The sequence below is a fragment of the Microdochium trichocladiopsis genome (genome assembly GCF_020744255.1).
Source record: "Microdochium trichocladiopsis strain MPI-CAGE-CH-0230 chromosome Unknown B0I36scaffold_5, whole genome shotgun sequence".
Lineage (NCBI taxonomy): Eukaryota > Fungi > Ascomycota > Sordariomycetes > Xylariales > Microdochiaceae > Microdochium > Microdochium trichocladiopsis.
This window is the reverse complement of record NW_025763548.1, coordinates 3,427,171-3,451,892: the sequence shown is the minus strand read 5'-3', so window position 1 is coordinate 3,451,892 and position 24,722 is coordinate 3,427,171. Positions and strand designations below refer to the sequence as shown.

The following is a 24,722-nucleotide window of genomic DNA, read 5'->3' as shown; positions in this document are numbered from 1 at the left end:
TCGCACAAGCATGATGACCTGCAGCCACATGATGCAGGTGGCTTTCGCCCAGGCAGTGCGGACAGCGTGAATCAGCAGACGTGAGCCGATGGTGGCAGCCCGTGTCATGTCAACGACGCTAAGCCCACCTTTTGGCCCCCCCGGGTTATGGGGTCCCCATTGGAGAATCCATGCCCGCCCAGAGTTTTGCAAGGGTGAGTTCGGACAGGCTCCGAGGCCGACGGCGGGCGAGGTGAGGCCTTCGGGAGACCCCTGGCCGAACTCCTCACTCCCCCAACGCCCACTTCGAGGATCCGTAAATGCGGGACGCCCTCTTGGGGGAGGTGCCGACGGACTACAACAGGTTCGGGCTCTTTCCATGGGCCCCGCGCCGGGTTACGGGTTATGGCCATCAACCCCTCCGGATACAGGTCCGATACAGGCCTGCAGTTGTCGGCCCTGGGCCCGCGTGTACACCGGGCCAGCATTGTCCCGCGACGGGACTCTGAAGCTGGCTTGGCGTATATATGGTGCTTTTGCCTCGTGCCTTTCCGACCCGCGGCGCTAGATTCCCATCGTCCCGCGTCAGTCCTCCAGTTTCCCCTCTGCCCCCGCAGCATACAATTACACACGACTCCAACTACACAAAGAGACTTGTCAGATATTATTTGACATTGCACACATCCTCCTCACAAGCACTTCGACACCAAAACTAGTCACGATGGGCTCCGTAGGAAACACCACTGCTCCCGCGGCCGCTGCTGCCCCGCCGGCAAAGACCTGGGCCATCTCGAACCCGTTCCGCGATGCCATTGTGGCCGGCGAGGTCTGCCCCGTCTTCACGACGCGCATGACGACGTCTGCCGAGCTACCCATGGTGCTCAAAATGGCCGGCGCCAAGGCCCTCTTCATCGACATGGAGCACTCGGCCTTTGACATGCACGCCGTCGCCCAGCAGATCCTCGCCTGCAACTACGCCGGCGTCTCGGCAATTGTCCGCATCCCCAGCAAGTCCCACTGGCACATCAGCCGCATGCTCGACTCGGGCGCCGCCGCCATCGTCGTCCCCCACGTCGAGACCGTCGAGGAGGTCCGCCAGCTCGTCAAGGACGCAAAGTACGCCCCCATCGGCGCCCGCGGCTGCTCCAACATGCAGCCCCTCTTCAACTTTGGCCTCGTCCCCACAAAGGTCCAGAACGAGATCCTCAACCGCGAGACCATGCTCATCCCCATGATCGAGACCCCTGGCGCCGTCGACCTCGTCGACGAGTTCCTCGCCGTCGAGGGTGTTGACGGCATCCTCATCGGCTCCAACGACCTGTGCTCCGACATGGGCATCCCCGGCCAGTACGACACGGCCCAGTACCAGGATGCCATCACCAAGATCGTCCTCGCCGGCAAGAAGGTTGGCAAGCCCATCGGCATCGGCGGCATCGGCGGCCGCCTCGACCTGCTCGAGAAGTGGTTCAACATGGGCGCGACATGGTCTCTCAGCGGAGGCGACCTGGCCTCCCTACAGGCCGCCATCAAGAAGATTGGCGAGAACTACTCGGCCATTAACGAGCGTGTGCAGAAAGCCAAGGCGGCTGCATCGTCATGATGTGGTAGAGACAGGGAGAGAGGAAAAGAGCAAGGGGTGGATCGTGAATAGAAGCACGTTTGTATATACATTTTTGGGGGTAGAAATAGACCTATGTACATATCGACCGAAGTCACTGGCTTATCTCTTTCGGTGAAATGGTCGGACGAAGCGTGAACTGGTTGGGCCCTTAGCTGCAGAGCTTAACAAGCAGCAGCACGTGCGCAGACAGATGTCGGGCCAAGTCGTTGATTGGCATAGCTACATTCTGCAGAACACGGCTAGAGTCAGCATGTGAACCAGTCCATGACATAGGCACCCGGTGCCTGCTTGTTGCTTGGGTACCTACCGAGCCGGACAGTCGTGCTGATAGCGCCAGAAGCGCTCGCTGCAACACTCTGAGTGATGTAAAGTGCAAGCTCAAGACTGTGATAAGCGTCGAGCACTTTTGCACCATGACCCCAGCAGCTTCGGCAAACTCGGAATTGTTGCTCGTGATATCAAAGTTACCGATGGATACTGCCGATGACGCTGTCGAAGGAGATAGTGTTGTGCTGACGCGCCGCAGATCGCCCGTCCCTGGCCGCCCTATGAACCCAGCACGACGACGGGCGAGGAAAACATATGCAATGCACGCATTGAATAGCTCGTATGCATTGGTGAACGAGCTATCTTCCGGTTTTCCGCGAATCTCAAACTGCTCATATGTCCGGTCTATGAACCTCTTGCAGCATAACATCGTGTCCATCTCAAACTCGGCGAGAGCAGCCTCGTTGTACTGAGGGGGGCCGAATGATGCTGCGTCGTGTTTTGGAAGTCCAGAAGACAGCGTCGTGATGCTGTTGTTTGGTGACGGGCTTAAGCCTTCATCTTCTGGGCGAATCAAAAGGATCAGGGCACGACATGCCAGAGTGTCGAGATGATTACTCAGCCACGGCTGGTGGGGAACAATGAAGCTGACGACAGGAGCAGGAGTCTCCCGCCAAAAGGATACATTTCGGTAGTGGTAGAGTGCTGTCTGTCGCCGATTGGAACGGATATCTGAAACGAGCTTCGCGTGCTTGATCAAGTACAGCTTGAAGGTCGCCTCCGAACAAGGTTGCACTGGCGCGGATGCACCAGGAGTTGTGGATACCGACATAGAGGACGACTACTTCATTAGCATGATGGTCATCCTGGGGAGAATTAAAAGCCCAAATTGACTTACCCTCACCGTGATATCTTCGTCTTGTATGCCAAAGGGACGGCCGAGGACTGCGCCAACACACCTGCCAGGTCTGGTCAACGAGGGCTGCTTTGGGGTTGAGCATCCTGGTCGGTAGCACCAGAGTTAACTTGATCTACTCGGCCTAGACTCACCTGTCAAGGGCGTAGGCACTCCAGAAGAGATTCCTTCTTCTCTGCTGATCCTGCACAGGCAGCTCGTCTGATTCGGGCTCTTTGTGCAAACCAAGTGATATGCACTGGTTCATTATGATCCCGACAATGTGCCACGTCGAGCCACCCACATTTGATGCCAACGAGAAGATGGCTACATTTAACATGCAATGAATCATGGCCAGTGGCCCGTCTGCTTCAAGAACCACAGGTATGTGGCTGATCGCCGCCGAGTAGACTCCCGAGATGGCCACAGATAGGTTGGCTGCATCATCCGAAACGAGCATGCCGATGGCGATGGCGAGACACGTATTCACGTACGTGAAGGCCAGCTGCTCAGATACGTTGCCCTTGCTGGCGGCCTCACTATCGATGATGGTGTCATAGTCTTGAGAGACCTCATCCCTGTCGAGATGCAGGTGCTTGACGGATACCATGCGGAGGAAGCTTTGCAGATATGGTTCAGTGCTGTCCCGGTCAAGCACAGGATGGTGGCCTCCCGCGAGCCGGCTCTGCTGCTTGAGGGCAGACGTGACGATTGTTGAACTTGTTGGATCACTACCACTGAGCGAAGTGGCTGCCGATAACATGTTGTCCAGGCTGAGATTACGAGGGAACGCGTCCCCACGGACGCGGGACTCGGCCATCGCTGACCGGGACAGGAAACTTATGTCGCCCATGGTCTCGCGGACGGAAATTTCGGAACGGCCTTGGGACGGAGCGGCGGGCTCACGGTCCGTGTCGGGGAAGCGGGCCTTGCCTGACCCCAGCGGGCTGCTGTTTGAAGCGACATTGCCGGATGAAGGCGAGGGTCCCAAGCCGGACTGGCGTCTGCGACGCTTGCTTGGCGACAAGGCGCTGGGCTCAGCGGGCGGTGATGTTGCCAAGCGGTCTTCAAGGGACTTGACATAACTATTCGCCGACAGGTTAGCACTGAAGCTGGCGACTGGTTACGCATGCTTCAAGACCCGGGCGACTCACTCGCTGACCGAAGCACTAAGGACAAGGGCTTCTGGAGCTGAGGTGTCGAGAAAGGCCCACTTGCGCGCCTTGCACTCGAGCTTGAGGTCCGCGCAGGCAGTGCATGCAGGCAGCAGGCGATCACACTGGTTTCGCAAGAGGTCAGTGGCGGCCACAGACGGACGGCGATGGGACACGCGGGAATGGACCTCTCGGGCCTGGAACTTGCCTTCTGCTTGCGCTGGAAGCAGCGCTCGCATGCTTGTCGACGGCGCTGGCCGGGCGGCGAGCCTGGGGACGCGTCCGGGTCCGGAGCCGAGTCCATCGCTCACGGTCGGTCGGGGGGCCAGGGTCGCAGATGCGGGTTGCTGCAGGCGAGGAGGCGGAGGAGAGGAAGGAGACGGAGGTGGAACAAGGCCGGCCGGAGCGCACCCGAGACAAGACAGGATTGTTGTCGTCGGCGCGGCGGACGGCCGTGGCGTGGTGGTGATTTGGTCGCGAGGGTTGCAGGGAGGAGCGTGCCAAGTAGCAACGCATCCTGTGCGCCGCGGCGGCCACCTGAGCAAATGTTGGGGGCAGGATGGGGAAGGCCTGGGCGCAGCGCTTCTCCACTGCGGGGGGGAGGGCGGGGGGGATGGAGGAGATGGAGGAGATGGAGGGAAGGAGTAACCCAAGCCTCGAGCCTGGGCTTTCCCCGTCCCGTCGGACGGCGCCCGTGGCCGGCCCACACCACGCGCGGAGTGTCTCCGATGCCGGTCTCGTCCCTGTCCCTGTCCTCATCCTCGTCCTCGTCCACCAGATCAGCGGGGCCCGTCGGAGGCATCCATCCAGCGACTGCTCCTGCCGCGGGATCGTCCCTTAGATGGCCTTTCCGTCGCTCCCCTCAACTGCCGGGCGGCGCCGGAACCCAGCGGAATCCTCCCCGTCGTTATATAGCTGTCGGGAACGCCTCGCTCGTCTCTCGAGGCACACAGCGACTGCGGAAGCGTGAGTCCATTTCATTCTCAGGCATTCTCCTCCTTTGTCCGACCAGGCACGCCCTTCGAGCACTACACACGACCCCAAAAAACCCCCACAGGCCACTTCCTCCAATACTTCTCCACCATGGCCCCTGGTCTCGTACACGACGACAGCGATGCCGTGGCCGGCGCCGCCGCCGCCGCGAAGCCTACCGTCTACGTCCTCGACAAGTTCCAGCCCGCGGTCATCGAGTACGTCCAGGACAAGTTCAATGCCATCCTGCCCGGCATGCCCGGCCACGAGGACTGGCGCGCCAAGGCCCAGTACCTCCTCATCCGCTCCTCGTACCTGACGGCCGAAGATGTCGAGAACTCTCCCAACCTCATCGCGGTCGGCAAGCAGGGTGTGGGCATTGACAAGATCGACGCCAAGGCCTGCGCCGCCCGCGGCATCAAGATCTTCAACACGCCCGGCGTAAATGCTCGCGCCGTCGCCGAGCTCGCCCTCACCCTCGCATGCTCCGTGGCCCGCTGCGTCGGCACCATCAACCGCCGCCAGAACGCCGGCCAGCCCGTGCCCAAGGAGACCTGCTCGGGTCTCATCCTGCACAAGCGGCCCATCGGCGTCATTGGCATGGGCAACATTGGCAAGACCGTCGCCACCATCTTCCGCGGCGCCTATGAAGCACCCATCATCGCTTACGACCCGTACATGCCGGCTGACGCCTGGTCCGACCTGCCTCACACCCGTGTGTCCACTGTCGAGGAGCTGCTACGCGCCTCCGATATTGTCAGCGTCCACGTGCCCTTGACCGAGTCGACGCGCAACCTGATCAGCATGAAGGAGCTCAAGCTCTTGGGCAAGGAGGCCATCGTCATCAACACGGCCCGTGGCGGCATCATCAACGAAGCCGACCTGGAGACTGCTGTCAAGGAGGGCATCATCTGGGGAGCCGGCCTCGACTGCCACGAGCAGGAGCCCCCCACCTTTGAGAAGTACAGCAGCATGTGGCAGGGAAACATTCTCAGCACGCCCCACATTGGTGCCGCCACGGAACAGACCCAGATCGAGACTGGAATGGCTGCCGCCCGGTATCTGTACGAGTTTACCCAATCGCAGTCGGCGGGTAAGGGCAACTGAGTCGGCCTGGGCTTGATTTGTGTGTCAGCATATAGAAGATAGCGAGCAACATTAGATTTGACCCAACTGTATTCTCCTACTGGAAAACGCATGGATTTTGTGATATTGGACTTCTCCGGGACTTTACCGTGATTGTCGATATCACTGCACTTTGATACATAGAAGCCCAGCATATCACTGGCGCATGACGTTAATCCTACTAAAAATGATCACACGCGAGACATCGCGTCTAAAAATAAAATAAAGGGGTTCAAAAAGATAACTCTGACCTTTGAAATCAATAAAGATATTCAAGTTATGCGTCTCGTAAGTGCAGGCCGTTCAGATGCCGTACAATCTCTGCCACCAGAAGATCTTCGTCGAGCAAGTCAACACATTTAGCCATGTTTTGAGGTCGACATGGGTTTCACGGTTTGAGAAGTGATTACTTACCACAGATTGGTGGTGCATCTTTGCGCCGTGCAGCTAAACAGGGCTTCTGTCACGTTTCCGCTGTGTAGAAAAAGACAATTCTGACAATGATGATGGCCACACGTTGGTGGTGTACTGTGAGATCACTGACGCGCTAGCATCGTCAGAGTTGCGGATTGACTTTGAATTGTTTCTTCCCTCATAGGAGAAATGATCGCTGGTCGATCGCTAATTGAGAGGAACCGCTTTCCTTATCGGTAGGCTTGTAATCTGTCATTCAAACAATAACCCTACCAAGAACAGCCATAGTGGGTCAAATCAAACGAAACGGGGGGGAACGTGGCATCCTGCAATGGTTAGGCGCGAATCGAGAGGTATTGGCAAAGATGCGCAGCGGTGTACGACACCATAAGAATCGCGACGAGCCCGACGCTGACATGAGCAGCCCGTCAGCCATGAGGCCAGTGAGAGCAGGGCAATCCTTTATCTCACCCACTTTTGTTGTCAGCCCGAGAGGGGGGCGGAGCAGGAATGGCTTGGTGATGCGGCTGGAAGTCCGTGCACCGGCATCCATGGGCTGTGAACCATAAAACACAAGGGGGCGCAACCCAGTCCCAGGGGCATGGTCCTCCAGGACTCGGACAGCCTTGTGGTCTGGCAGCTCCTTAGCTCCGCCATGGCGGCCTGCCAAAAATAGGTGCTCGCCGTTTGAACAGCCTATCACAATGGAGGACTCCCAACGCCAAGTGCTGACGAGCAGGGGGCTTCGCCTCAAAATCCCATGTCGGAGCTAGCGACAATGTCAGCTTTTTGCAGGGTCAAATCAGCCCTATTGGCCTCGCAGGAGATGAGGTGCAGCATGGGTCACAGGGTACAAAAGTTGATATTAACCCGGCAGCTGACGTCTGTGAAGGTTTTTGCAATGATCGTCGTGCATTCTTTTTCCGCCAACGGCTTTCCACCCGAACATCACAGCCGAGAATTACTACACCAAGACGACAAGCACTGACGACTGGTTCTCGACAATCATTCAAGCGCCGTGGCGACCTGCTAATTGCAACTTACTCCATCATGATGAACCTCGAGAGGAGACTGGCCACCATCTGCCTTGTCGGTGCGGCAGTGGCGTCGGCAGCGAAAGTCTGCGACTTTGAGTGCACAACAGCCCCGTCCATCAACTCGGCAACAATAGAGAACGAATGTAAGTCGACACGGCGCGACGCAGAAGAACCCTGCCGAGCAGCAGGACCGTAACTGACCCTTCTTGCTACCGCTCACCAGTCTGTGCCAATGCTTGGAACCCAGAGCCGACTGGCTTCCAGTGCCTCGATGTCGCCGCGGACGCTGCCTCATTCCAGGCCGACTGGCACTGGACCGGCGGCGCGCCCTTTGCCGTCCACTCGTTCCCACACGTCAACCTCCACTCCGCACGCATGCCGGTTAAGCTCGCGAACATAACAAAGGCGAACGTGGCCGTGAACTGGGGCATGGGGCCGAACGAGACATTCCCCGCGGGCAACACCCTCGTCACCGATGCGGCCGCCCTCGACGCCACCAAGACGATGGCAACCATCGCCTACGATCTCTGGATTGACGAGGATCCGGATGTCGCCTCCTCGGCAGCCGAGGCCAAGTACGAGATCATGATCTGGGTGGGCCACTACGGCAACCCGCAGCCCATCTCGGATATCTATCCCTCCGTGCCCAAGGGCACCATCACCGTTGACAAGCAGGCCTTGTAAGTTCCACCAGATTGCTTGGAACCCGTCCGTGGTACTTCTCAGAATGCAAAAAGAATTCCTCTGACCATGAACCCCTTCCTAAAACAGCACTCTGTACGTCGGCAAGAACGCAGTCGGCCAGACCGTGTGCAGCTGGGTCCTCGACGTCCCGTCCACCAACTTCAAGCTCGACATTGTGCCGCTCATCGCCGACCTCGTCAAGAAGGAGCTGATCCCGGCCGCGGCGTACCTCGGCGGCGTGCACTTTGGCGTCGAGGCCTTCTACTCGGCGGAGACGATGGCGTTCGTCGCCAAGGACTACACCCTCGCGATCAGCGACACCCGCGGCGCGGACGTCTCGACCAGCGCGTCGGGAACTCCCACGAGTGGGACTCACAACCCGGCCCAGACCATCGACTGGGCGATCGTGACTCCGAGTGGGCAAGCGCAGCAATCGGCGTCGACGACGCCATCGGCCGCGTCGCAGTCCTTGTCGTCGCGTGTGAGCGTGCTGCAGCTCTGTGGCTGTGTCGTTGCAGGCTGGTTGGCTGCTTATGCTCTGTGAGAAAAGTGATGAGAGAGAGAGGAGAGGAGCACCGCCCTATTGAGAGCTTGCAGATGAAGCATCACCATCAGCCCGAGAGCTGAGGACGGCGGAGAGTGTGCGCCGTCTGGCACAGAATGAGATACCATAGCGTTTGATCTTCCGATAGAATTCCCCCCTTTGCATTCAATGGAATATAATCATAATGTCCATAAGCATTTGCTGGAATAATTTACCATGGTGTCCTCCACCAGACCAGAGTAAACATACCCATTCGGTGAAAATGGAAAATGACGGGCTGCTGGCAACAAACCCCAACTGGGCCCTCAATGGTGGTTGGGTGAGGTCAAAGTCTCTTTGTCCGCCAAAACACCGCCCACCCTCCGAAGGCCGAAGTCAGGCCAGTGAAGATGATCAGAGGGCCGTACCCCGAGCCGTAGCCAAAGAGACCCAGGCTCTGCCTGCTTCCCGCCGCCAGCAGTGGCACGGAAGCAAGACCACCAATGACATAGCCGATGCCTCGGGCCCCGTTGAGAAGGCCGTACACCATGCCTGTGTCAATCGCCTCGTTCGCAGCAGCCGCCTCGCCGGCCATGTCGTTGATAAAGCCGCCCCAGATGGCGCTGTATCCCCCCGAGAAGAAGCCAAAGATCAGGGCGAAGAGGACGAGCACCGCCATGCTCCCGTTCGCAGCCATGCCCCAAAGGAGGAAGGCCGACAGGGCAGAGGCGAGGGACGACAACAGACAAACCGAAGCTGTGGACAATGAGACCTTGCTGCTGTCGCTGAGGTACCCGAAGAAGTACGACGCAATGATGCCAGGGATGTTGAAGAGAGTGAGCAGCAGTGTCGCCGAGGACTGCGACAGCGCTGCCACATCGTGGGCATATGTGCTGAGATATGTCTGGGGGATGCCGTACCCAGAGCTCTGTAAAAGAATAGCCAGGCTGTAGACGTAGAATGTCCGGTGCCGCAGAAAATGCCAGGGGATGCTACGGGGGCGGTAGGCCACGGGAGTCTCTGCCGAGGGCGGCGGAGGAATCAACGCGATGGCGACTACACTGGACCCTGCCGCGATGGCCAGCCACACTCGAAGGGTGGTGCGAAAGCCGTAGTTGTCGAGGAGCACGCGGAAAAGGAACGGGCAGGCGGACCCGACAATGTTCTTGCAGGACAAGGTGACGCCGTACGCAATGGCTCGGTTGTGCGTCTGATGCCACTCGCCCAGGGTGAGCGTCGTGGGGCTGAAGATGAGGGCGCTGCCAATCGCTGCGAAGACGCCCTGCGTGGCGACGAGGTGCCAGACGCTTGTGCTGAATGACGAGGCAAGCAGGCTCAGCGTGAGGAGCATGGCGCCCGCCGAGGCGGCGGCTCTGCGCCACTGCGACCATCGGCCGACGAACATGGCAAAGAGGATGGGCATGGAGATGTACGTCACTCCGTTGAAGGTGGTGCCGATTGTGCCTGTAATCTCGACGGGGCCTTCAAGCTCCCAATCACCCATAAAGTATTCTTGCAGCACACCGTAGCTCATTGCGAACCCTGTTGTTGTGCATGGTCAGCGCTTGGTCGTGGGCAGCAGCTCAATGTTTGACAGATGGAGTACCCCATATCGGAAGCTGTAAAAGTGACGAGCCCAGCAGTGAGAGGATCCTCTTGTTGCGGTTTTGTTCATCGCGGCCGCTGCTAGGCTGTTGCTCCAGATCGTCCGCTCCGGCGACTGCCTCGTTGCGCGTTTGGCCGACGGCGTGCAGCCTGATGCTGCGATTGTCTCTTTCCGGAGTCGACATTGTCCGGCTCCTCTGCTGTGATGTTCTAGGGCCTTGCCCGCCAGTAAGAGGTAGGTATGGTTTCGCGCTGTGGGATTGATGCCGTTGTTGCAATTTATATGTGCAGAAGTCATGCCCGGGGACGTGACGTAGGGCTCGTCAGGACCGGCCCGAGGAGGGTCGTCTCCAACAACGGCTTGCTCCGCGACCGGTGGTGCCATGCACCAATCATGACGGGCGCCATCTCGAACAAAACGGTGTGACATTGTCATCACACACACAATGCACGACTCGGCACCGGCATCTACATTGCTTTATGACACATGCGTCCTGCCAATTCGCGCGATTCTAATTCTAGCAAGTCTGTTATGCAAAGACCACCGCGCACTCTAGCGGCGGCCTCCACGTCTACGCGTTCCTATGTACCCATCGAAGCTTTCTCAGAAAGCCTGTCCAGAAACATCCCAACATGCCTCTTCAGACTGGGCTTGAGGGCTCGACTCTCGGGCGGCTCTCACAAGAATACTCGTCCGTCCTGACGATGCCGCGTGCACCAGCACCAGACTGGGTTGGTCGTGGGACTGGCGAGCTGTGCGCCATGCCAACGTTCTCAACCGATGGGGCCGAGCGACTGTCCCTTGACGAAGACACGTTGCTTGGGCGGCCCGACGCGGACTTGTAGCCAATCTTGGACTCCTCGTCGCTTGTGCTGGCACGCAGGCCGCGCTTGGAACTCCTGGAGATGATGTAGGACGAAACGCGGTCCTTAACCAGACCGAACAGAGGGCCAATAACGGGAAGGCAGGCGCAGATAAGCCCCACGCCTGCTTCCACGGCCGTCCACATGTAGATGTCGGCGGTGATCCATGTCGTGTCCGCATCGAGTTCAATGGCCTGGACAGATGAGTCCAGACGAACACAACCAGCAGCAACGGCGCTGTGGAAGGCAAGGTCAGCGTCGGATATCTTCATAGTCTCCAGCGTGACCAGGTTGGACTTACAAGGCGCCGGTGGCAAACACCAGAATTAGCGCGTATTTGTGCGACTTCTTCAGTTGCAGCTGCCACAGCATGAAGAGGGGCAAAGCAAAGATGAGGACATCCCCGACGGTGTTGAGTGCGCTGGACGAGATCACGAGCGCCGGGTTGTCAACCGCGCAGACGCCCGACATGTCACCGTCTGGCTTGAAGCGTTCCCAGAAGAGGGACGGCGGAACACTGTCTGGGTGTTAGCACTCCACACGACACCCACAACTGAGAACCAGCGGTGGCAAACTGACCATTGAAGCATGGCGGCGAAGAAGCAGCCAATGTACCAGCCAACCGTGTACACGCCGAGTGCGTAGACACACCACTTGAACCATTTTACGTTGAGCGTGAAGATGCGCTTGTAGAACAAGAGGATGGAAATCTTGATGAAGAAATGTGTCGTAAAGTAGATGAGCGCATTGAAGTACGCAATCTATGCAGTTTTGTCAGAGCCCTGACGCAAGAAAGGCCTGGCCATTCTGATAATGGTTGCCTACCTCCATAATCCGCCAGACCTCGGTGGGATCAGCTGCCCAGGTGTGCTTTCCGACGCCATAAGGCACAGCTGCAAGAAAATGTTAGAACTTGACTGAGGGGAGCTTTGGTGTACAGGCATTTGGTATAACACGTACAAATGATGCAAGTCACGCAATACAAGATTACCAAAACCTGCAGATGGTCAGTCAATGTCGATCGCCAAAAGCTGGACCGGAGCCAAAGACAACTCACTAGTGACACGGCAGACATCCAGTCGTCCCAGTCGAACTTCATGCTACGGCTGGCCCTGGCGGCAAAGCGAAGGGCGACGGTGACTGTGCATATCGCAATGAAGAGGGCGCTGACGGCAATGAGCGTTGGACCCTTGTTCTCGCCGATGGCAGCGACCTGGGTCAGTGTAAGTGGGGGTGGTGCGGCAGACATGGCTTGCGGTAGACTCTCGTCTGGCGCGTGGTTCTTTCCAGGTAAGGTCGGTGCTCCTCGCAATGACAGAAGAATCTAGACACGGCCAAGAGATCTGAAGACCAACCCGAGCAGGATATCCCAAGAGCCGGGCGGCCCTCTTTGTATAAGACGGCATAGGAGAGTAGGCATGGCGAGAAAGGCAGTAGAGTAAAACTCCGGCCACGATTGGCGGGTCCGGCTGCAGGTCTACACGCGTGTGACCCCCTCTGTGAGCCAGCAGATGGACTAATCTTGGGCAAAGACACTGCACTCGCCGGCGCCAGAAAGGGCCGACTCTGTGTAGATCGGAGAGGACAAAAGACTGGTGGCCGCGTCGAGGTGGACTAGTCGAATGTGACGCTGACTGGGCAGGCAAGCAAGCTCCAGGTAATAGGAATGTCGGCAGTCGCTCTGGGGACCGAGTAACGTGAAGCCGAGTGTGGCCTGACGCAGGATGACGGCATGGCCGAGGCAAGCTGCAGGACACTGCAGGGTCTCGCAACCGAGGAGTGGTGGTGGCTTACTGTTCCGTGCTGGAGCGGGCAGGCACTTTTGCCATGGCGTGGAGATTGTCTGGACTGACGATGCGCGCCTGCCACTCGTCAAGAGAGATAGAGCATCGACTTGGACCCCGCACACCTGTCATGTATCGTGAGCCGACGTTACAACCGGCGTGGGACGTGGGAGCAGGGCCTACCGGGTATTGGATGCTTGTCCAAAGGCTTTCAACAAGGTTCGTGACAAGCATTGTGGCGGGGGCTGTACTTACTGTACCGCGACAGCACAATGTGTCTGGAGCAGCCCACACCAAAATCGTCCCCACGCCAAGCGGCAGCAGCGGGCGTGGGAGGACCAGGGACACCTGGTCGGGCGCAGCGTGTCTTGGGGGCTGGCGAGCAGTTAGGTGTTCGTTACTGGAAGGGCCCCAAACACACGGTGCAACTTCCAGTACGTAGTTACAATGGCGGGGCAGCCCGCAATGGTCAGCACTGGCGTCCAAGATTGCGCGTGTCAGCGCCAGGGATCGCGGCACACACACCCTGGTCTGCCTCAGGCACAAGTTGCACCACTTGAGCCGTCCGTGTGCGTTATCACCAACCAACATTGTTGTTGTGTCGTGTTTGCTCAACCAGGAGCTCCCCTGCTGGCTGTCATCCCGCCCGCAAGGCGGTTGGTAATACCCGCCGCCTGTTGGCTCCTCGTCCTTTCCTGATCGAGACCCGCCACGCGTCGACGTTTCGTTGTCATTCGGCTTTTTTATCTTTTCTTTCTCAAGCAATTGCCAACAGCATCGTTCACTCATCCGCATCACTATCACCACTGCCTCACCACTGCCATGACGACGAGACCTTCAGATGCGCCCTGGGCTGACGGGCCCTTTGCCCTCATCCCCACGCCCTCACAACGCATCAAGGACAGCCACAGCTACGTCCACGTAGCGTCCGAGATGGCCTATGCCCACAACACCCTCCTCCGCGGCCTCAATGCCATCCTCCAGCAGGCGCCACATGTCCCTGATGCCAGCACCCCGGCCACGTACAACACCAAGGATGTTGGCGACTTGCTCTTCTACGTCCGCTGCTGGTGCGAGATGGTCAACCACCACCACGAAGTCGAGGAGACCTTCATCTTCCCCGAGTTTGAAAAGTTCAGCGGCCAGCCCGGCCTCATGGAAGACCCCCGCCACCAGCACTCGCTCTTCCACGACGGCATGGAGCGCCTCCTCGCATACGCGACTGCCACAAAGCCCGACGAGTACCGCTGGCTTGGCGACGGCGGCATGAAGCAGATTATCGACTCCTTCAGCAAACCATTGACGGACCACCTCTATGCTGAGATTGAGATCCTCCTCAAGTTTGGGCACCTCGACAGTGATGGTTTGCGCAAAGCTTGGGACAAGGGAGAGGAGATTGCCAAGGCCAATGGCAATCTCGGATTACTGGTGAGTCTTGGTGCAGCCAATTCATCTCGTGGCCAGCTTGAATGCATCGTTTTGCGCTAACTCAATCGTCCAAAAACACAGTACACAGTCTTCCCATGTGTCCTCGGCTGCGCAGACAAGACGTACGAGGGCGGCAACGAATTTCCCCCACTGCCTTGGGTAATGCCCTACCTGGTCAAGTACTGGTTCGCCCGTGGCGTCGGCGCCTGGAGATTTAACCCCTGCGACTTCTTTGGGCAGCCCCGACCCTTGGCTTTTGGGCCACACACCGCCAAGAGCCTCTAAGCCTTGCGGCGAGACCCCTGGAGCAGTCTGGGAACGATACCGAGACGCAATGACCAACAAGCGCGGCATCATGCTGGCACCGACGCAAATATGAAGATTGATGCTCGGCTCAGGGCCAGATGTCATTGCCTTCTCTCCCTGTAACCATTTTCTTGTTTTTCATCCTTGACTGAGCTAGAACCTAAGATGCTCGACATCGCTTTAGCGAATGAACTGCCTTATGATTACCACACCCTTGCTCCTTGGCACTTGTGCATGTCAGATGTCGTCCCACTTTACCCACACTTAAAGATGACCATGCAGGCAGGGCTGATTTCACAAACGACTATGCACCACGTAGTTCGGCAATCTGGGATTATGAATGATAGCTGAAGCAGCGAATCAAACATGCTGACTACGAAAGGTATCTCTGAGTGAAAATGAAATGAAAAACAACAGAAAAATACGAAACCACCACTGCAGAAGAAATTAGACTGTTTGCGGCATGGCGACTAAGTGCTTAATTGCGTTCATCCAGCAAAACGACCTTGACGCCAGTGCTGCCGTGCGCAGAGGCCGTCAACAAGGACTCACGCACCACCTTGACGTCGCGATCCCAGTCGGTGTCGGCGAGCTCAAAGACGAACCTCTGCGCAAATCGCGCGAGCATAAGTCTAATCAGATGGGTCGCGAATCTGATACAGAAGGGACCATTAATTGCTGTTCTTGTGTGATCATTCACGAAACGGCTTGTGGTTTGTGCCCAAGGGGGTTATACATACTCTCTTCCGGGACATCCGCGAGACCCCTTTCCAAAGGGCACAAAGTATCTCTTGGCATCAATGGGGTGTTCGGTATCTAGCCAGCGCTCAGGTTTGAAGGCGTGCGGGTCGGGGAAGACGGTCTCGTCGAAGAGCAGACCGCGGTGGTTCACAGACATGGCGGTCTGTACATGAAAGCACCAAGTCAGTGGCTTTGCACTCAGGTGAAGATCGGGGGTCGCGAGGTTGCTTACATATGCCGGGATCTCCCATTCCTGGAACTGCATCGTCTCGTGCGCGATCATGGGTAGGCGTGAGGAAATCGGAAAGCCCGCGCGGAGCGTCTCCTTTACGACGGCATTCTAATTATCCCAAAGTAGTCAGCATATACTCGTCTCATGCTTGAGACAGGATGGCAGGTGTCACATACCAAGTACGGAAGCTGGCTGAGAGTCTTGAAGTCCATGGCAACCTTCGGATCCGAGAATGCCTCGGCCAGCTCAGCCTGCAGCTTGGTGAGGACGTCGGGAAACGCGCCGAGAAAGTAGACGCCGTTCATCATGCTGCGCCCGGGGGTGAACGACGCCATGAGCATCTCGGTGCCCTCCTGCGTGATGCGGGACGCGGTCTTCTCCTCGCCGGGGATTCTGCTCTTGCCGATCACGGAGAAGAGCGTCTCGGCACCAACGGAGTGTCCGCGCTTCTCGACGTCTGTAGCGTCCTCCGCGCTGGCGACGAACCGTTCTGCCTCCCTGGCGACCATCTTTACAAGCGTTTAATAGGGGGGACTGATGAGCAATGTGCGGACAGCTGTGGGGGAACTTACTGCCTGCAATTCAAAGGCGTTGGCGACGTCGCGGGAGAGCTTGACCAGGATCCAGCTTGGGATTAGCTTGGCAGCTCTCATCGCGGACGGGAAGCACTTGTACACAGGCGGACTTGTGACAAGCTTCTCGACCGTCTTGTTGATCATCTCGGCCTTGTCGAGGTCATCAAGCAGACGCAGAGGGTTACCGAATGCCCAGGAGTAGAACGAGTCGAAGCTCAGGGCGGCACAGTACGTCCTCAGTGGCGTGACCTGCCCACGGTGCTCCCAGAGGAGGTTGCAAAGGTGGTCGACCCTCTGCTGAGCCAGAGGCTCAAAGGCCGCAAGGTTGGCGGGGGAGTAGAAGGCATTGACGGCCGCACGACGCTGACGATGCAGGTAGTGGTCGTTCGTGCTGAAGCAACCATTCAACGTGCCCAGAGCCGCGCTGAACGAGGGGTGACGGTCTCTGACAGCGGGCTGGGGTGCGTATAGTCTGTCGTGGAACTCTGCATCTGCAATAGAGAGCTCATCTGGGGTGATCCTCACGATCGGTCCATAACGAGCGTGGAGGTCCCGTATGTGAGGTGTGAATTGTGAGCCACCATTCTTGATGAGCTCATGGTAGGTCTCGTACCACCAGCTTGCAGCCGCGAGCTTGGGACCTGGGAACTTTGCAAGCGGGTGGAAGTAAAGCCTATAGACGATGACGCCACTATAGTAGACAATGACACCAGCCAATGCAAGCAGCACCATAGCGGGCAGCGTGCATCTCGCGATGAGATTTGTGAGTAACGCCATGGCTGGGAGGAAGTTGGCAGGAGGTCGATTCGGCAGAGGATGCAACGCTGAAGCTAGACCCTGGGTCAGGTATGCCGGTCATCTTAAAGTAGCGTCCCACGGACCACAGTATATCTACTTGCGGATGCGGATCAAGTGTGCTCGAACGATACCAAACGGGCATGTTGGGAACCCCCAAGACCCGTTGTGATTCCATCTAGCTCTGCATAATTCTCGATCGAGACAATGAGCCGAGCTGACACTGCTGCGGCCAGGACATGGTTGCGAGCCTGGGTCGTTGGTGCTGATCCTGGGTCCTATGGAGTTATTCTCGTAAAACGTTACATCATGGGGGTCATTTTTCAGACCAACATGTTACTGATTGCGCCTCGTTCGCTGGCTGCTCCGGCTCATTGTCCGGACTATGACGGACAACAAGATAAGTCCTCATCCTGTAGCCAGGGTCCTAGGTTCCACAAAGTTGGGGTCAAGCATTCGGGAGCACCGCCAACGGCGCCCCGCATTGCGGACTGCCGGTGTCTGCTTTGGTCAGTCATAATATAGCAATTATAGCAGCGGTCCAGTATGTGCCCGCTCCATGATCGGGCGTGACCCGCATATGCATTTGTCGCATCGGCACGAATATCCACCCGCTTGGGACGGTTACAGTAAGCAATGCACTACTGCAGGGCAAGCGCTCGGCGCTGCCGCCTAGTAATCTGGGGGTCCTCGGAGCAATTTGAGTTTGTGAAAGGTCCACAGGTGTCCTTATCGAGTATCAAAACCGAGCAAGGACGGATTTGGGCGTGTCGTGTAGGGCCCGACATTGGGACAGCAGCCGGGCTGCCTGAAGACCTGGTATCGCCCTTGATCCCTACGATAGTCTGCCTACCAGAAAAAAGCAAGCTTTCCGAGAATAATCCCTGCGGCTCTCCGCAGGTAGAACCAAGTCCCGACTGTGTGGCACACCCCAAGGCTCGAATTTGTTGGTCATTGTCTCGCTTTGAACATGTGAAGGGGCTGTAAAGCATATGACGCCAGTAAGTCCTTGTCGTAAAACGTATGAGTGATTAAAGCCGCCGTTATCGACCTGCTGGATACCCAAAAGCGGATGTATCGTTCCAGTATGTGATACGAGTCCTCCAGCTGTGCATAGCCACGTCGAATTATTTATACGCGATTTCATCTGCTCCCGACCGGAAACCCCTTTGGTCTCCGGTTACGAGGTCTTTACTTTCCCAGCATTTTGTCTTTGTACCTGATGATACACGTCGAAAGTGGGCCAACCAAGCCTCGGAATCTTTCATCACCTCAGAGACACTGCCACTTGCTACACAATGTCGTCAACAACCACGACGACTGAAGCCCGCCAGGCTGAACTGGTACTCAGCCAAAATCCTCGAGACGCTCTCTTTGCATCGCTCAAGGGTAAAAAGGCACGAATCCCGAATCTGAGGCCGGTACTGGCCGGCTGGAGAGGAAGCGACGAGTGTTACGTGAGCCCGTTCATCGATGCTCTCCGGATCAAGGTAGACAAACGGTTACAAAGGTCAGTATATCATCTTGGCCAGTACACACGGCTTGCTTCCATGAATTGGTGAGCTGACAGATACCCTCCTTCGCACTCCAGCTTGAACGTCAGCACTAAGAAGCTGCGAGGCCTCCAAGCCACAGACTTTGGCCTCTTCGCAGCGCTCTGGTGGCCTGAAGCCAGCCTAGACAAACTTGAGATCCTCGCATATCTTTCCATCTGGCTTTTCACGTGGGACGACGAGATCGACGAGGCTGAGGGCCTATACACCGACGATTTCGTCGCCGCTCAGAGATTCCGTGCCGACACCCTGCGATTCGTCCGGCAATGTCTTGGCTTGGTGGATGCACAGGAAGAGGGTGATGTACGCGCCCCACGGAACCAGAACATCCAGAGCTTCGACGTGATTGGATACGTGATACGTGATGCATATGACCTCACTCAGAAGACGCGCTTCTATGACGAGATAGCAAAGTTCATCCACTCGACCGAGGTCGAGCAGCGTAACAGACTCCAGGGGGTCGTCCCGACTCTGATCGAGTACTGGGCCTGCCGGCTGGGAACGAGTGCAGTTTACATCACATGCGCTGCTGGCGAATATGCCAGTGCTACGTCGAGGGCCACTTGCCGCCAGCTGCCGCCATACCTGATGAACAGCGCCCCGCGACGGAGTCTATGGGACGAGACAAATGTGACCATCTCCATTGTCAACGATCTCTGTTCTCTGAAGAAGGAGATGAAAGCGGGCGGCATTGACAATGTGGTACCGCTGGCTTTTGTGTGCACTGGAGATGTGCAAGCGGCCATCGACATGTCGATGCACTCGCTGAGGACGTCAAGAGAGCGTTTCGATGGCGCTGCGCGCCAGCTTCTGGCTCTCGCCGACAATGAAGGCGACGATGTCAGGCGGCAGGTCCAAGATCATATCGAGGTGCTGCGAAGCAATTGTGTGGGCAATCTCGTTTGGAGGTATGTTCGATCGCCTTGTTTCAGAGAGCTGGCCGTCGACTAACATATTGTGCACAGCCTTCAGACTGGAAGATATGGACTTGCAGAGTCCCGCCAGGCAGATGGCAGCCAGCAATTCCTGTTGTAGCCGTTGGAAGGATGTCGAGTCGCTATGCACGTAGCCGGCCAATCTCATTCCAATTTGTACATGATCGCCATCTATCGTGTTCCCCCGATCGTGAAGATGCCTACGTGCCTTGGGGCGTGGTGTCTCACCCCCCACGGTTTGCGAGGTGTGATTTGCATTTGGACGGTGGGGACAGTTCAAAAGGGTTAATGCTTCATCGTGGCCACAATCCGCAGATGGTCCGGGAGACATACCGCGTTCTTATTCCTTTTCGTATTGTCTTGTGCCAGGCGTCCCTCAATCACACGAGATCTGACGGAACAAGCCGTGATCTTCAAGACGGTACCGTTTCTAGGGTGAGACATGAGCGACGCGAAACGCTCAGTGGCTGATCGATCGTAAGTTCGTAAGCCCCGTTGTGCCAAGATAATGTTGAGGGTTGATCCCCGATCGTGGTGCCGACAAAAGCTTGGATGGGCCTACGAGCTCACAATGCGAGCTTCCTGGACTGGAATCCGGCGCCTTCACACTCGCACGTCTGATCCAGTCAGCAAGGAGAGTCGATCTCGGAAAGTTGTTATCGACCGACACCGACACCTGCCAGCCACTTCAAGACGAGCATACGAGATTGCCTTCACTCCGACGTGAGACAGTCTCGAAGCTTGTGGCATGGTTGGTCCGTTGAGCGCTATCGGCCCTGCCACGTCCGAGTTAGTAATCGTTGACAGCCGACATTTTGGGTCCTAGATCCCGTCCGTGTCTCAGCCAGCCCGCCTCAGTTCTTGACTTTGACAGCGGCGGAGGGCACCGGGAAGGTGCAGAGGCAAGATATGACATCGGGACTGGCCCCGGCCCGGCTTTGCTGCAGGATGAGGCTATGTCATTGCCTTTATCTTCCTCATAGCTGACCGCTCTGCCTTTGTCCACCTCATCGTGTTTGTCTTCCTATCGTCGTTCGACCACTACGCACCAGCGAGAAGCACCAAGGAGTGTCATCCTGGATCTGCGTGAACCATCCACGTCTACCAGACAGATTACACAGACACCGAGAACGAGATGGCTACCCCTACAGCCACTGCCCCGCGCCGCAAGGTCATGTTCCTGTCAAACTCCGACCGTGGAGAGATAGGCGTGACAATTGCCACGGCACAGGCCATCCTCGAGACGACCTCTGACGTCGAGGTGCACATTGCCACATACGCGGGTGTCGAGGAGCTCATCAGCAAGGTATCAAACGATTCGCTGAGGGTGAACCCGCAGGCGTTGCCCGTTGTGTACCACCGCATCGAGAGGTCGGCCTCGTGTCTGGAGATGCTGACGCTGCTCGCGAGCCGCAATATCAAGACCAAGCCGGGATACCTGCCACTGACGTTCCTCAACAAGCCCAGCTTCGGCAACACGCTGCAGGCCATACGAGATTGCATGCCGATCTTTGTGCCCATGAGTGGCCCGGCGATGGAAGAGATTGTGCTGGACGTCCTCAGAATTATCAATGGCGTCAAGCCCGACTTCCTGGTAGTCAACAGCGTGATGACAGTTGGCCTCACTGCAGCCATGCACTCAAAGATCTCCATGGTCATCCTCAGCCCGAACTCGATCAAGGAGTTTGTGGCGAGCCTGCAGCCACAGGCGGCCGTCCTGTGGAAATTTCCAGCGTGAGGCCCGCCCCCCCCCCCCCCCTCTTTTTAGCCAAAGAAGACCTATCATCCCCAGTTTCTCTCTTTCTCTCTCCTTCACCCTCTCTATTGTGCTGACTCGGTCGGACCAGCATCTTCTCGGGATACTCCTACCCGATCCCCTTCTTCCAGAAGCCCGTCAACATCATCTACACCCTGTGGGCAGCCGCCGTGTTCAAGACCGACCCGCACCGCAAGGCCGTGGAGCAGCACCTCGAGTCGAGCTCGGGCATCAAGATGTACACGGCGGCCGACCTGATCCAGAACCGGATCCCGGGGATGCAGATCCTGGTGGCCTCGATGCCGGAGCTCGACTACCCGCTCGTGATCCACGACCACATCCACCCGCTCGGCCCCATCGTGGGGCGGTGGGAGCCCATCCGCGAGACGGACCCGGAGCTCGCGGCGTGGCTGGCCCGGGCTCCCACGCTGTACATCAACCTCGGGTCCCTGCTGCTCACGGACGAGGATCAGGCCCTCGAGATGGCGGCCGCGGTCAAGGCCGTGCTGCGCCGCGCGGGGGAGGCCGGCAACGAGGACATGGCCGGCCTGCAGGTCATCTGGAAGCTGAGGAAGTATGGCGATTACGACATCAAGGACCCTAAGTGTGCCATGTACGACATCCTCGGCGCCGAGATGGAGGCCGACCGCGTGCGCATCGAGAAGTGGTTCATCCCCGAGCCCTTGTCCATTCTGCAGTCTGGGCACATTGTGTGCTCGGTACATCACGGCGGTGCCAACTCTTTCAACGAGGCTGTCATGTAAGTCTTTCTTTTTCCTGTGTCTTTGGAGGAAGGACCCAAATTTCACTCTCCAGTGGATGGTCACAGGTTGAAAGAGGCAGTGGAAGACTGACGAGAGCAACGTAACAACACAGTTCCGGTCTGCCCCAGGTCGTCCTTCCACCCTGGACGGACTGCTTCGACTATGCCCAGCGCGCCGAGCTGCACGGCATTGGCAGGTGGGGCTCAAGAAACAGCAACCCGCAGTGGGCAGCCCAAGAGCTGGCCGCGTCCATGAGCTGGTGTCTGTTTGGAGAGACAGCCGCCGGGGCTAGGCAAAAGGCCAAGGCCCTGGCTGACCTGGTCAAAGAGAGAGGCAGTGGTGCCGTCAAGGCCGCCGAGTACATCATAGGTCAGATTAACACCGTGGCAACCGAAGGGCAAGCTCAGGCATAAGAAGTTTCTTATTGTTTCGTAGAATCAGGGGATGAAATTGCCATCACGGTGATGTGAGTTCTATAGAAGTTCAACAATTATTCTTAGATAGTATGTCTGTAGACTGTCGCAATACATCACATGGCCTTCTCAGTCTTGCTCTCCTCTGATGCCACCTTGGCATGAGCAACGGCCTCCTCATCCACTGGCTGTCCCTTGACAACACCGACGCCGTTCTCCGCGAACTCGGTCTTGAGAACAGCAGGACCAGAGAAATGCTTGCGTCCCCATACGAAATACCAGACTAGACTGATGCCGGCGAATCCTGCAAAAACCACACTGGCGTAGTTCATCGTCGCGGCATCGAGTTCGGTGATAGTGGTAGGCATGCAGAACAAGAAGATGGCAAGGACAATCCAAAGCAGGGTCGTGATGTTGATGATGAACCCAAACTTGCCCAAGCTGAAGGTCGCGTGCTCCAGCTTCTTCCGGCCGCGCAGGACGGAAACCAGGATGGGGAGGCCGTAAGAGGTTGACAGGCAGATAGTGGCCACACCGGTGAAACTGCTAAAGGCTGCAGGCGAGCCAAAGTAGATGAGTCCAAGGAGACAGTCAACGATGGCAGACAGAGTGAGCGCCCACAGAGGGAGGCCAAACCGCTTGTCGACCTTGCTCCAAAGTCCAGAGCCAGGGATGGCACCATCACGAGCAAAGGCATACGTGCAGCGGCTAGATGCCGTCAAGGCGCCGATACCCGCAAAAAGCCAGATGCCGAGGATCAAGAAGAGCAGACCAAAGCCGCCGCCAGCACTGCCGGTGGCTGTCTTGAAGATGAGGCCGATTGGTTGGCCGCTGGCCACCTCGAGAAGCGCGGAGACCTCCGGGAGCACAAACAGGATGGGGATGAGGAAGATCAGACCAGTGAGGCCCGCGGCCACAACGGACAAGACCATGGCTTTGGGGACCTCGCGCTCAGGCGACTGCACCTCTTCACACATGGCAGCAACCATACCATATCCAGTGAGGACATAGGCAGGCTGGAGCAACCCAACGAAGAAAGACCAGCCTGACGGCCAGCCGGAGCCCGAGGCGTCGTAGTGGGCAAAGACGAACTCGCCAGTACGCTTAGAAGGGCTCATGACGAGCAGGACAATCATGATGATGAAAATGGACGCGCCAGTCCAGTAGATGCAGACCTGGTTGATGAGGTCGAGGTGCTTCTGGCCAAAGACGTTGATCAGGTAGCAGAGAAGCGTGACGGCCCAGAACATGAGGACCGTCTGCCATGCGTTTGCGACGAATTCTTCGTTCCATAGCGAGATGGCGCTCAAGATGAGCTGAGCACCTCCGAAGTTGATGGAGAGGGTCACGGTCCAGTTTCCAACAAGTGTAAGCCAGCCGGTGACCCAACTGGCGATCGGCGCCCAGCCCGGAGTCGAGAGGAGAGCGGACCAGTAATAGACGCCACCAGCAGTGGGGTAGACGGAGCAGATCTCGGCCAAAGAAGCGGCGATGGCGATGGAGAGGAAAGAGAGGAGGACCCAACCCCAGATGATGGTGACGGATTCGCCATTGCTGAGGGAGAAGAAGAAGGTGGTGCTGAGGCCATACGGGACGGCCATGATGGCGAAGGAGAGACCGAGGACCGAGATCATGCTGAGGCTGCGTGGCAGCTCCGACTTGTAGCCCATGCGGGCGAGGGCGTCGTCGGCGGCATTGGCACCGGCCGGCAGCGAGCCCTTGCGAGGGGCGGCTGGTACGTCCGCCATGCTTGAGGGTGTGGTCTGTCGCGAAGAGAGAGGACCGTCGCGAGAGCAGGTGTCGCCCGATTGTACTCGTGGGAAGCCTACTCGATGGCAGAGTCGAGGTCGGAAAGCGAACGCGGAGTCGTGCAAGAACCAGAGGACAAAGGGGAGGATGGGATGAAGAGGCGGGCGTGGCGAGGGTTTTCAGCTGTGGCCGGAGACGGAGGCTACCCAGTCAATCGCGGCGTGAGCGAGACGAACAACCCCACGAGGGCGCCATGGCGGGTGACTGATAAGCTTGAGGTGGGAGCGGCAGGGGCACGTCACGGATCCGGGCAGCGCAAGTGCCGGGCTGGAGCCACGAGGACTAGCCTCCGATAGGGGCCCCCGGGGTGGTGCCGGGGGGAGTGGGAGGGGCTCCCCTGGTTGGGGATGGCTGGTGCACGATAAGGGACGGCGCACGACTCGGCGCAAATGAGGGCTGGTGATGCGGTTGCTGCTGATGGCAAGGTGGTGGTGATGCGGGGTGGCCGAGCTGAGGGAAGCAAGCCACCGTGACTGAGATGGATGATTGCT

At 57.7% G+C, this 24,722-nt stretch overlaps 11 protein-coding genes across 11 annotated transcripts; 6 read left to right on the top strand and 5 right to left on the bottom strand.

Annotated features, from left to right (window-relative positions):
- The first annotated feature begins 635 nt into the window (after positions 1-635).
- B0I36DRAFT_324444 (putative 4-hydroxy-2-oxovalerate aldolase) lies at positions 636-1,608 on the top strand. Its single transcript, XM_046154111.1, has one exon. It carries the CDS (start codon positions 701-703, stop codon positions 1,577-1,579), a length of 879 nt encoding a protein of 292 aa, XP_046013373.1. The 5' UTR covers positions 636-700; the 3' UTR covers positions 1,580-1,608.
- B0I36DRAFT_431731 (uncharacterized protein) lies at positions 1,609-4,233 on the bottom strand. The gene is made up of 6 exons (XM_046162594.1): positions 4,125-4,233; positions 3,917-4,041; positions 2,918-3,847; positions 2,766-2,826; positions 1,908-2,708; positions 1,609-1,826 (listed from the first exon to the last, which is right to left on the bottom strand). Exons 1-6 carry the CDS (start codon positions 4,218-4,220, stop codon positions 1,749-1,751), a joined length of 2,091 nt encoding a protein of 696 aa, XP_046013372.1. The 5' UTR covers positions 4,221-4,233; the 3' UTR covers positions 1,609-1,748.
- A 766-nt stretch (positions 4,234-4,999) lies between these two features.
- B0I36DRAFT_242397 (D-isomer specific 2-hydroxyacid dehydrogenase) lies at positions 5,000-5,995 on the top strand (the record flags this gene model as incomplete). Its single annotated transcript, XM_046149907.1, has 1 exon — positions 5,000-5,995. One exon carries the CDS (start codon positions 5,000-5,002, stop codon positions 5,993-5,995), a length of 996 nt encoding a protein of 331 aa, XP_046013371.1.
- A 1,144-nt stretch (positions 5,996-7,139) lies between these two features.
- On the top strand, positions 7,140-8,868 carry B0I36DRAFT_324439 (concanavalin A-like lectin/glucanase domain-containing protein). Its single transcript, XM_046154110.1, has 3 exons — positions 7,140-7,607; positions 7,688-8,144; positions 8,236-8,868. The coding sequence occupies exons 1-3, from the start codon at positions 7,478-7,480 to the stop codon at positions 8,690-8,692; spliced, it is 1,044 nt and encodes a 347-aa protein (XP_046013370.1). The 5' UTR covers positions 7,140-7,477; the 3' UTR covers positions 8,693-8,868.
- B0I36DRAFT_125732 (major facilitator superfamily domain-containing protein) lies at positions 8,677-10,361 on the bottom strand. Its single transcript, XM_046148113.1, has one exon. The coding sequence runs from the start codon at positions 10,203-10,205 to the stop codon at positions 9,018-9,020; it is 1,188 nt and encodes a 395-aa protein (XP_046013369.1). The 5' UTR covers positions 10,206-10,361; the 3' UTR covers positions 8,677-9,017.
- A 344-nt stretch (positions 10,362-10,705) lies between these two features.
- B0I36DRAFT_324432 (uncharacterized protein) lies at positions 10,706-12,490 on the bottom strand. The gene is made up of 6 exons (XM_046154109.1): positions 12,198-12,490; positions 12,101-12,137; positions 11,966-12,033; positions 11,720-11,901; positions 11,442-11,657; positions 10,706-11,377 (listed from the first exon to the last, which is right to left on the bottom strand). The coding sequence occupies exons 1-6, from the start codon at positions 12,387-12,389 to the stop codon at positions 10,918-10,920; spliced, it is 1,155 nt and encodes a 384-aa protein (XP_046013368.1). The 5' UTR covers positions 12,390-12,490; the 3' UTR covers positions 10,706-10,917.
- Positions 12,491-13,426: 936 nt separating this feature from the next.
- Positions 13,427-14,867, top strand: B0I36DRAFT_324430 (uncharacterized protein). The gene is made up of 2 exons (XM_046154108.1): positions 13,427-14,352; positions 14,434-14,867. Exons 1-2 carry the CDS (start codon positions 13,747-13,749, stop codon positions 14,635-14,637), a joined length of 810 nt encoding a protein of 269 aa, XP_046013367.1. The 5' UTR covers positions 13,427-13,746; the 3' UTR covers positions 14,638-14,867.
- B0I36DRAFT_324429 (cytochrome P450) lies at positions 14,841-17,052 on the bottom strand. Its single transcript, XM_046154107.1, has 5 exons — positions 16,204-17,052; positions 15,808-16,140; positions 15,632-15,739; positions 15,399-15,562; positions 14,841-15,311 (listed from the first exon to the last, which is right to left on the bottom strand). Exons 1-5 carry the CDS (start codon positions 16,981-16,983, stop codon positions 15,137-15,139), a joined length of 1,560 nt encoding a protein of 519 aa, XP_046013366.1. The 5' UTR covers positions 16,984-17,052; the 3' UTR covers positions 14,841-15,136.
- Positions 17,053-18,048: 996 nt separating this feature from the next.
- Positions 18,049-19,793, top strand: B0I36DRAFT_125659 (isoprenoid synthase domain-containing protein). Its single transcript, XM_046148112.1, has 3 exons — positions 18,049-18,511; positions 18,593-19,462; positions 19,520-19,793. The coding sequence occupies exons 1-3, from the start codon at positions 18,300-18,302 to the stop codon at positions 19,587-19,589; spliced, it is 1,152 nt and encodes a 383-aa protein (XP_046013365.1). The 5' UTR covers positions 18,049-18,299; the 3' UTR covers positions 19,590-19,793.
- Positions 19,794-20,613: 820 nt separating this feature from the next.
- B0I36DRAFT_289894 (family 1 glycosyltransferase) lies at positions 20,614-22,422 on the top strand (the record flags this gene model as incomplete). Its single annotated transcript, XM_046151687.1, has 4 exons — positions 20,614-20,795; positions 20,829-21,223; positions 21,337-22,005; positions 22,122-22,422. Exons 1-4 carry the CDS (start codon positions 20,625-20,627, stop codon positions 22,420-22,422), a joined length of 1,536 nt encoding a protein of 511 aa, XP_046013364.1. The 5' UTR covers positions 20,614-20,624.
- On the bottom strand, positions 22,411-24,650 carry B0I36DRAFT_324423 (gaba permease). Its single transcript, XM_046154106.1, has one exon. The coding sequence runs from the start codon at positions 24,168-24,170 to the stop codon at positions 22,539-22,541; it is 1,632 nt and encodes a 543-aa protein (XP_046013363.1). The 5' UTR covers positions 24,171-24,650; the 3' UTR covers positions 22,411-22,538.
- Between the last annotated feature and the right edge of the window lie 72 nt (positions 24,651-24,722).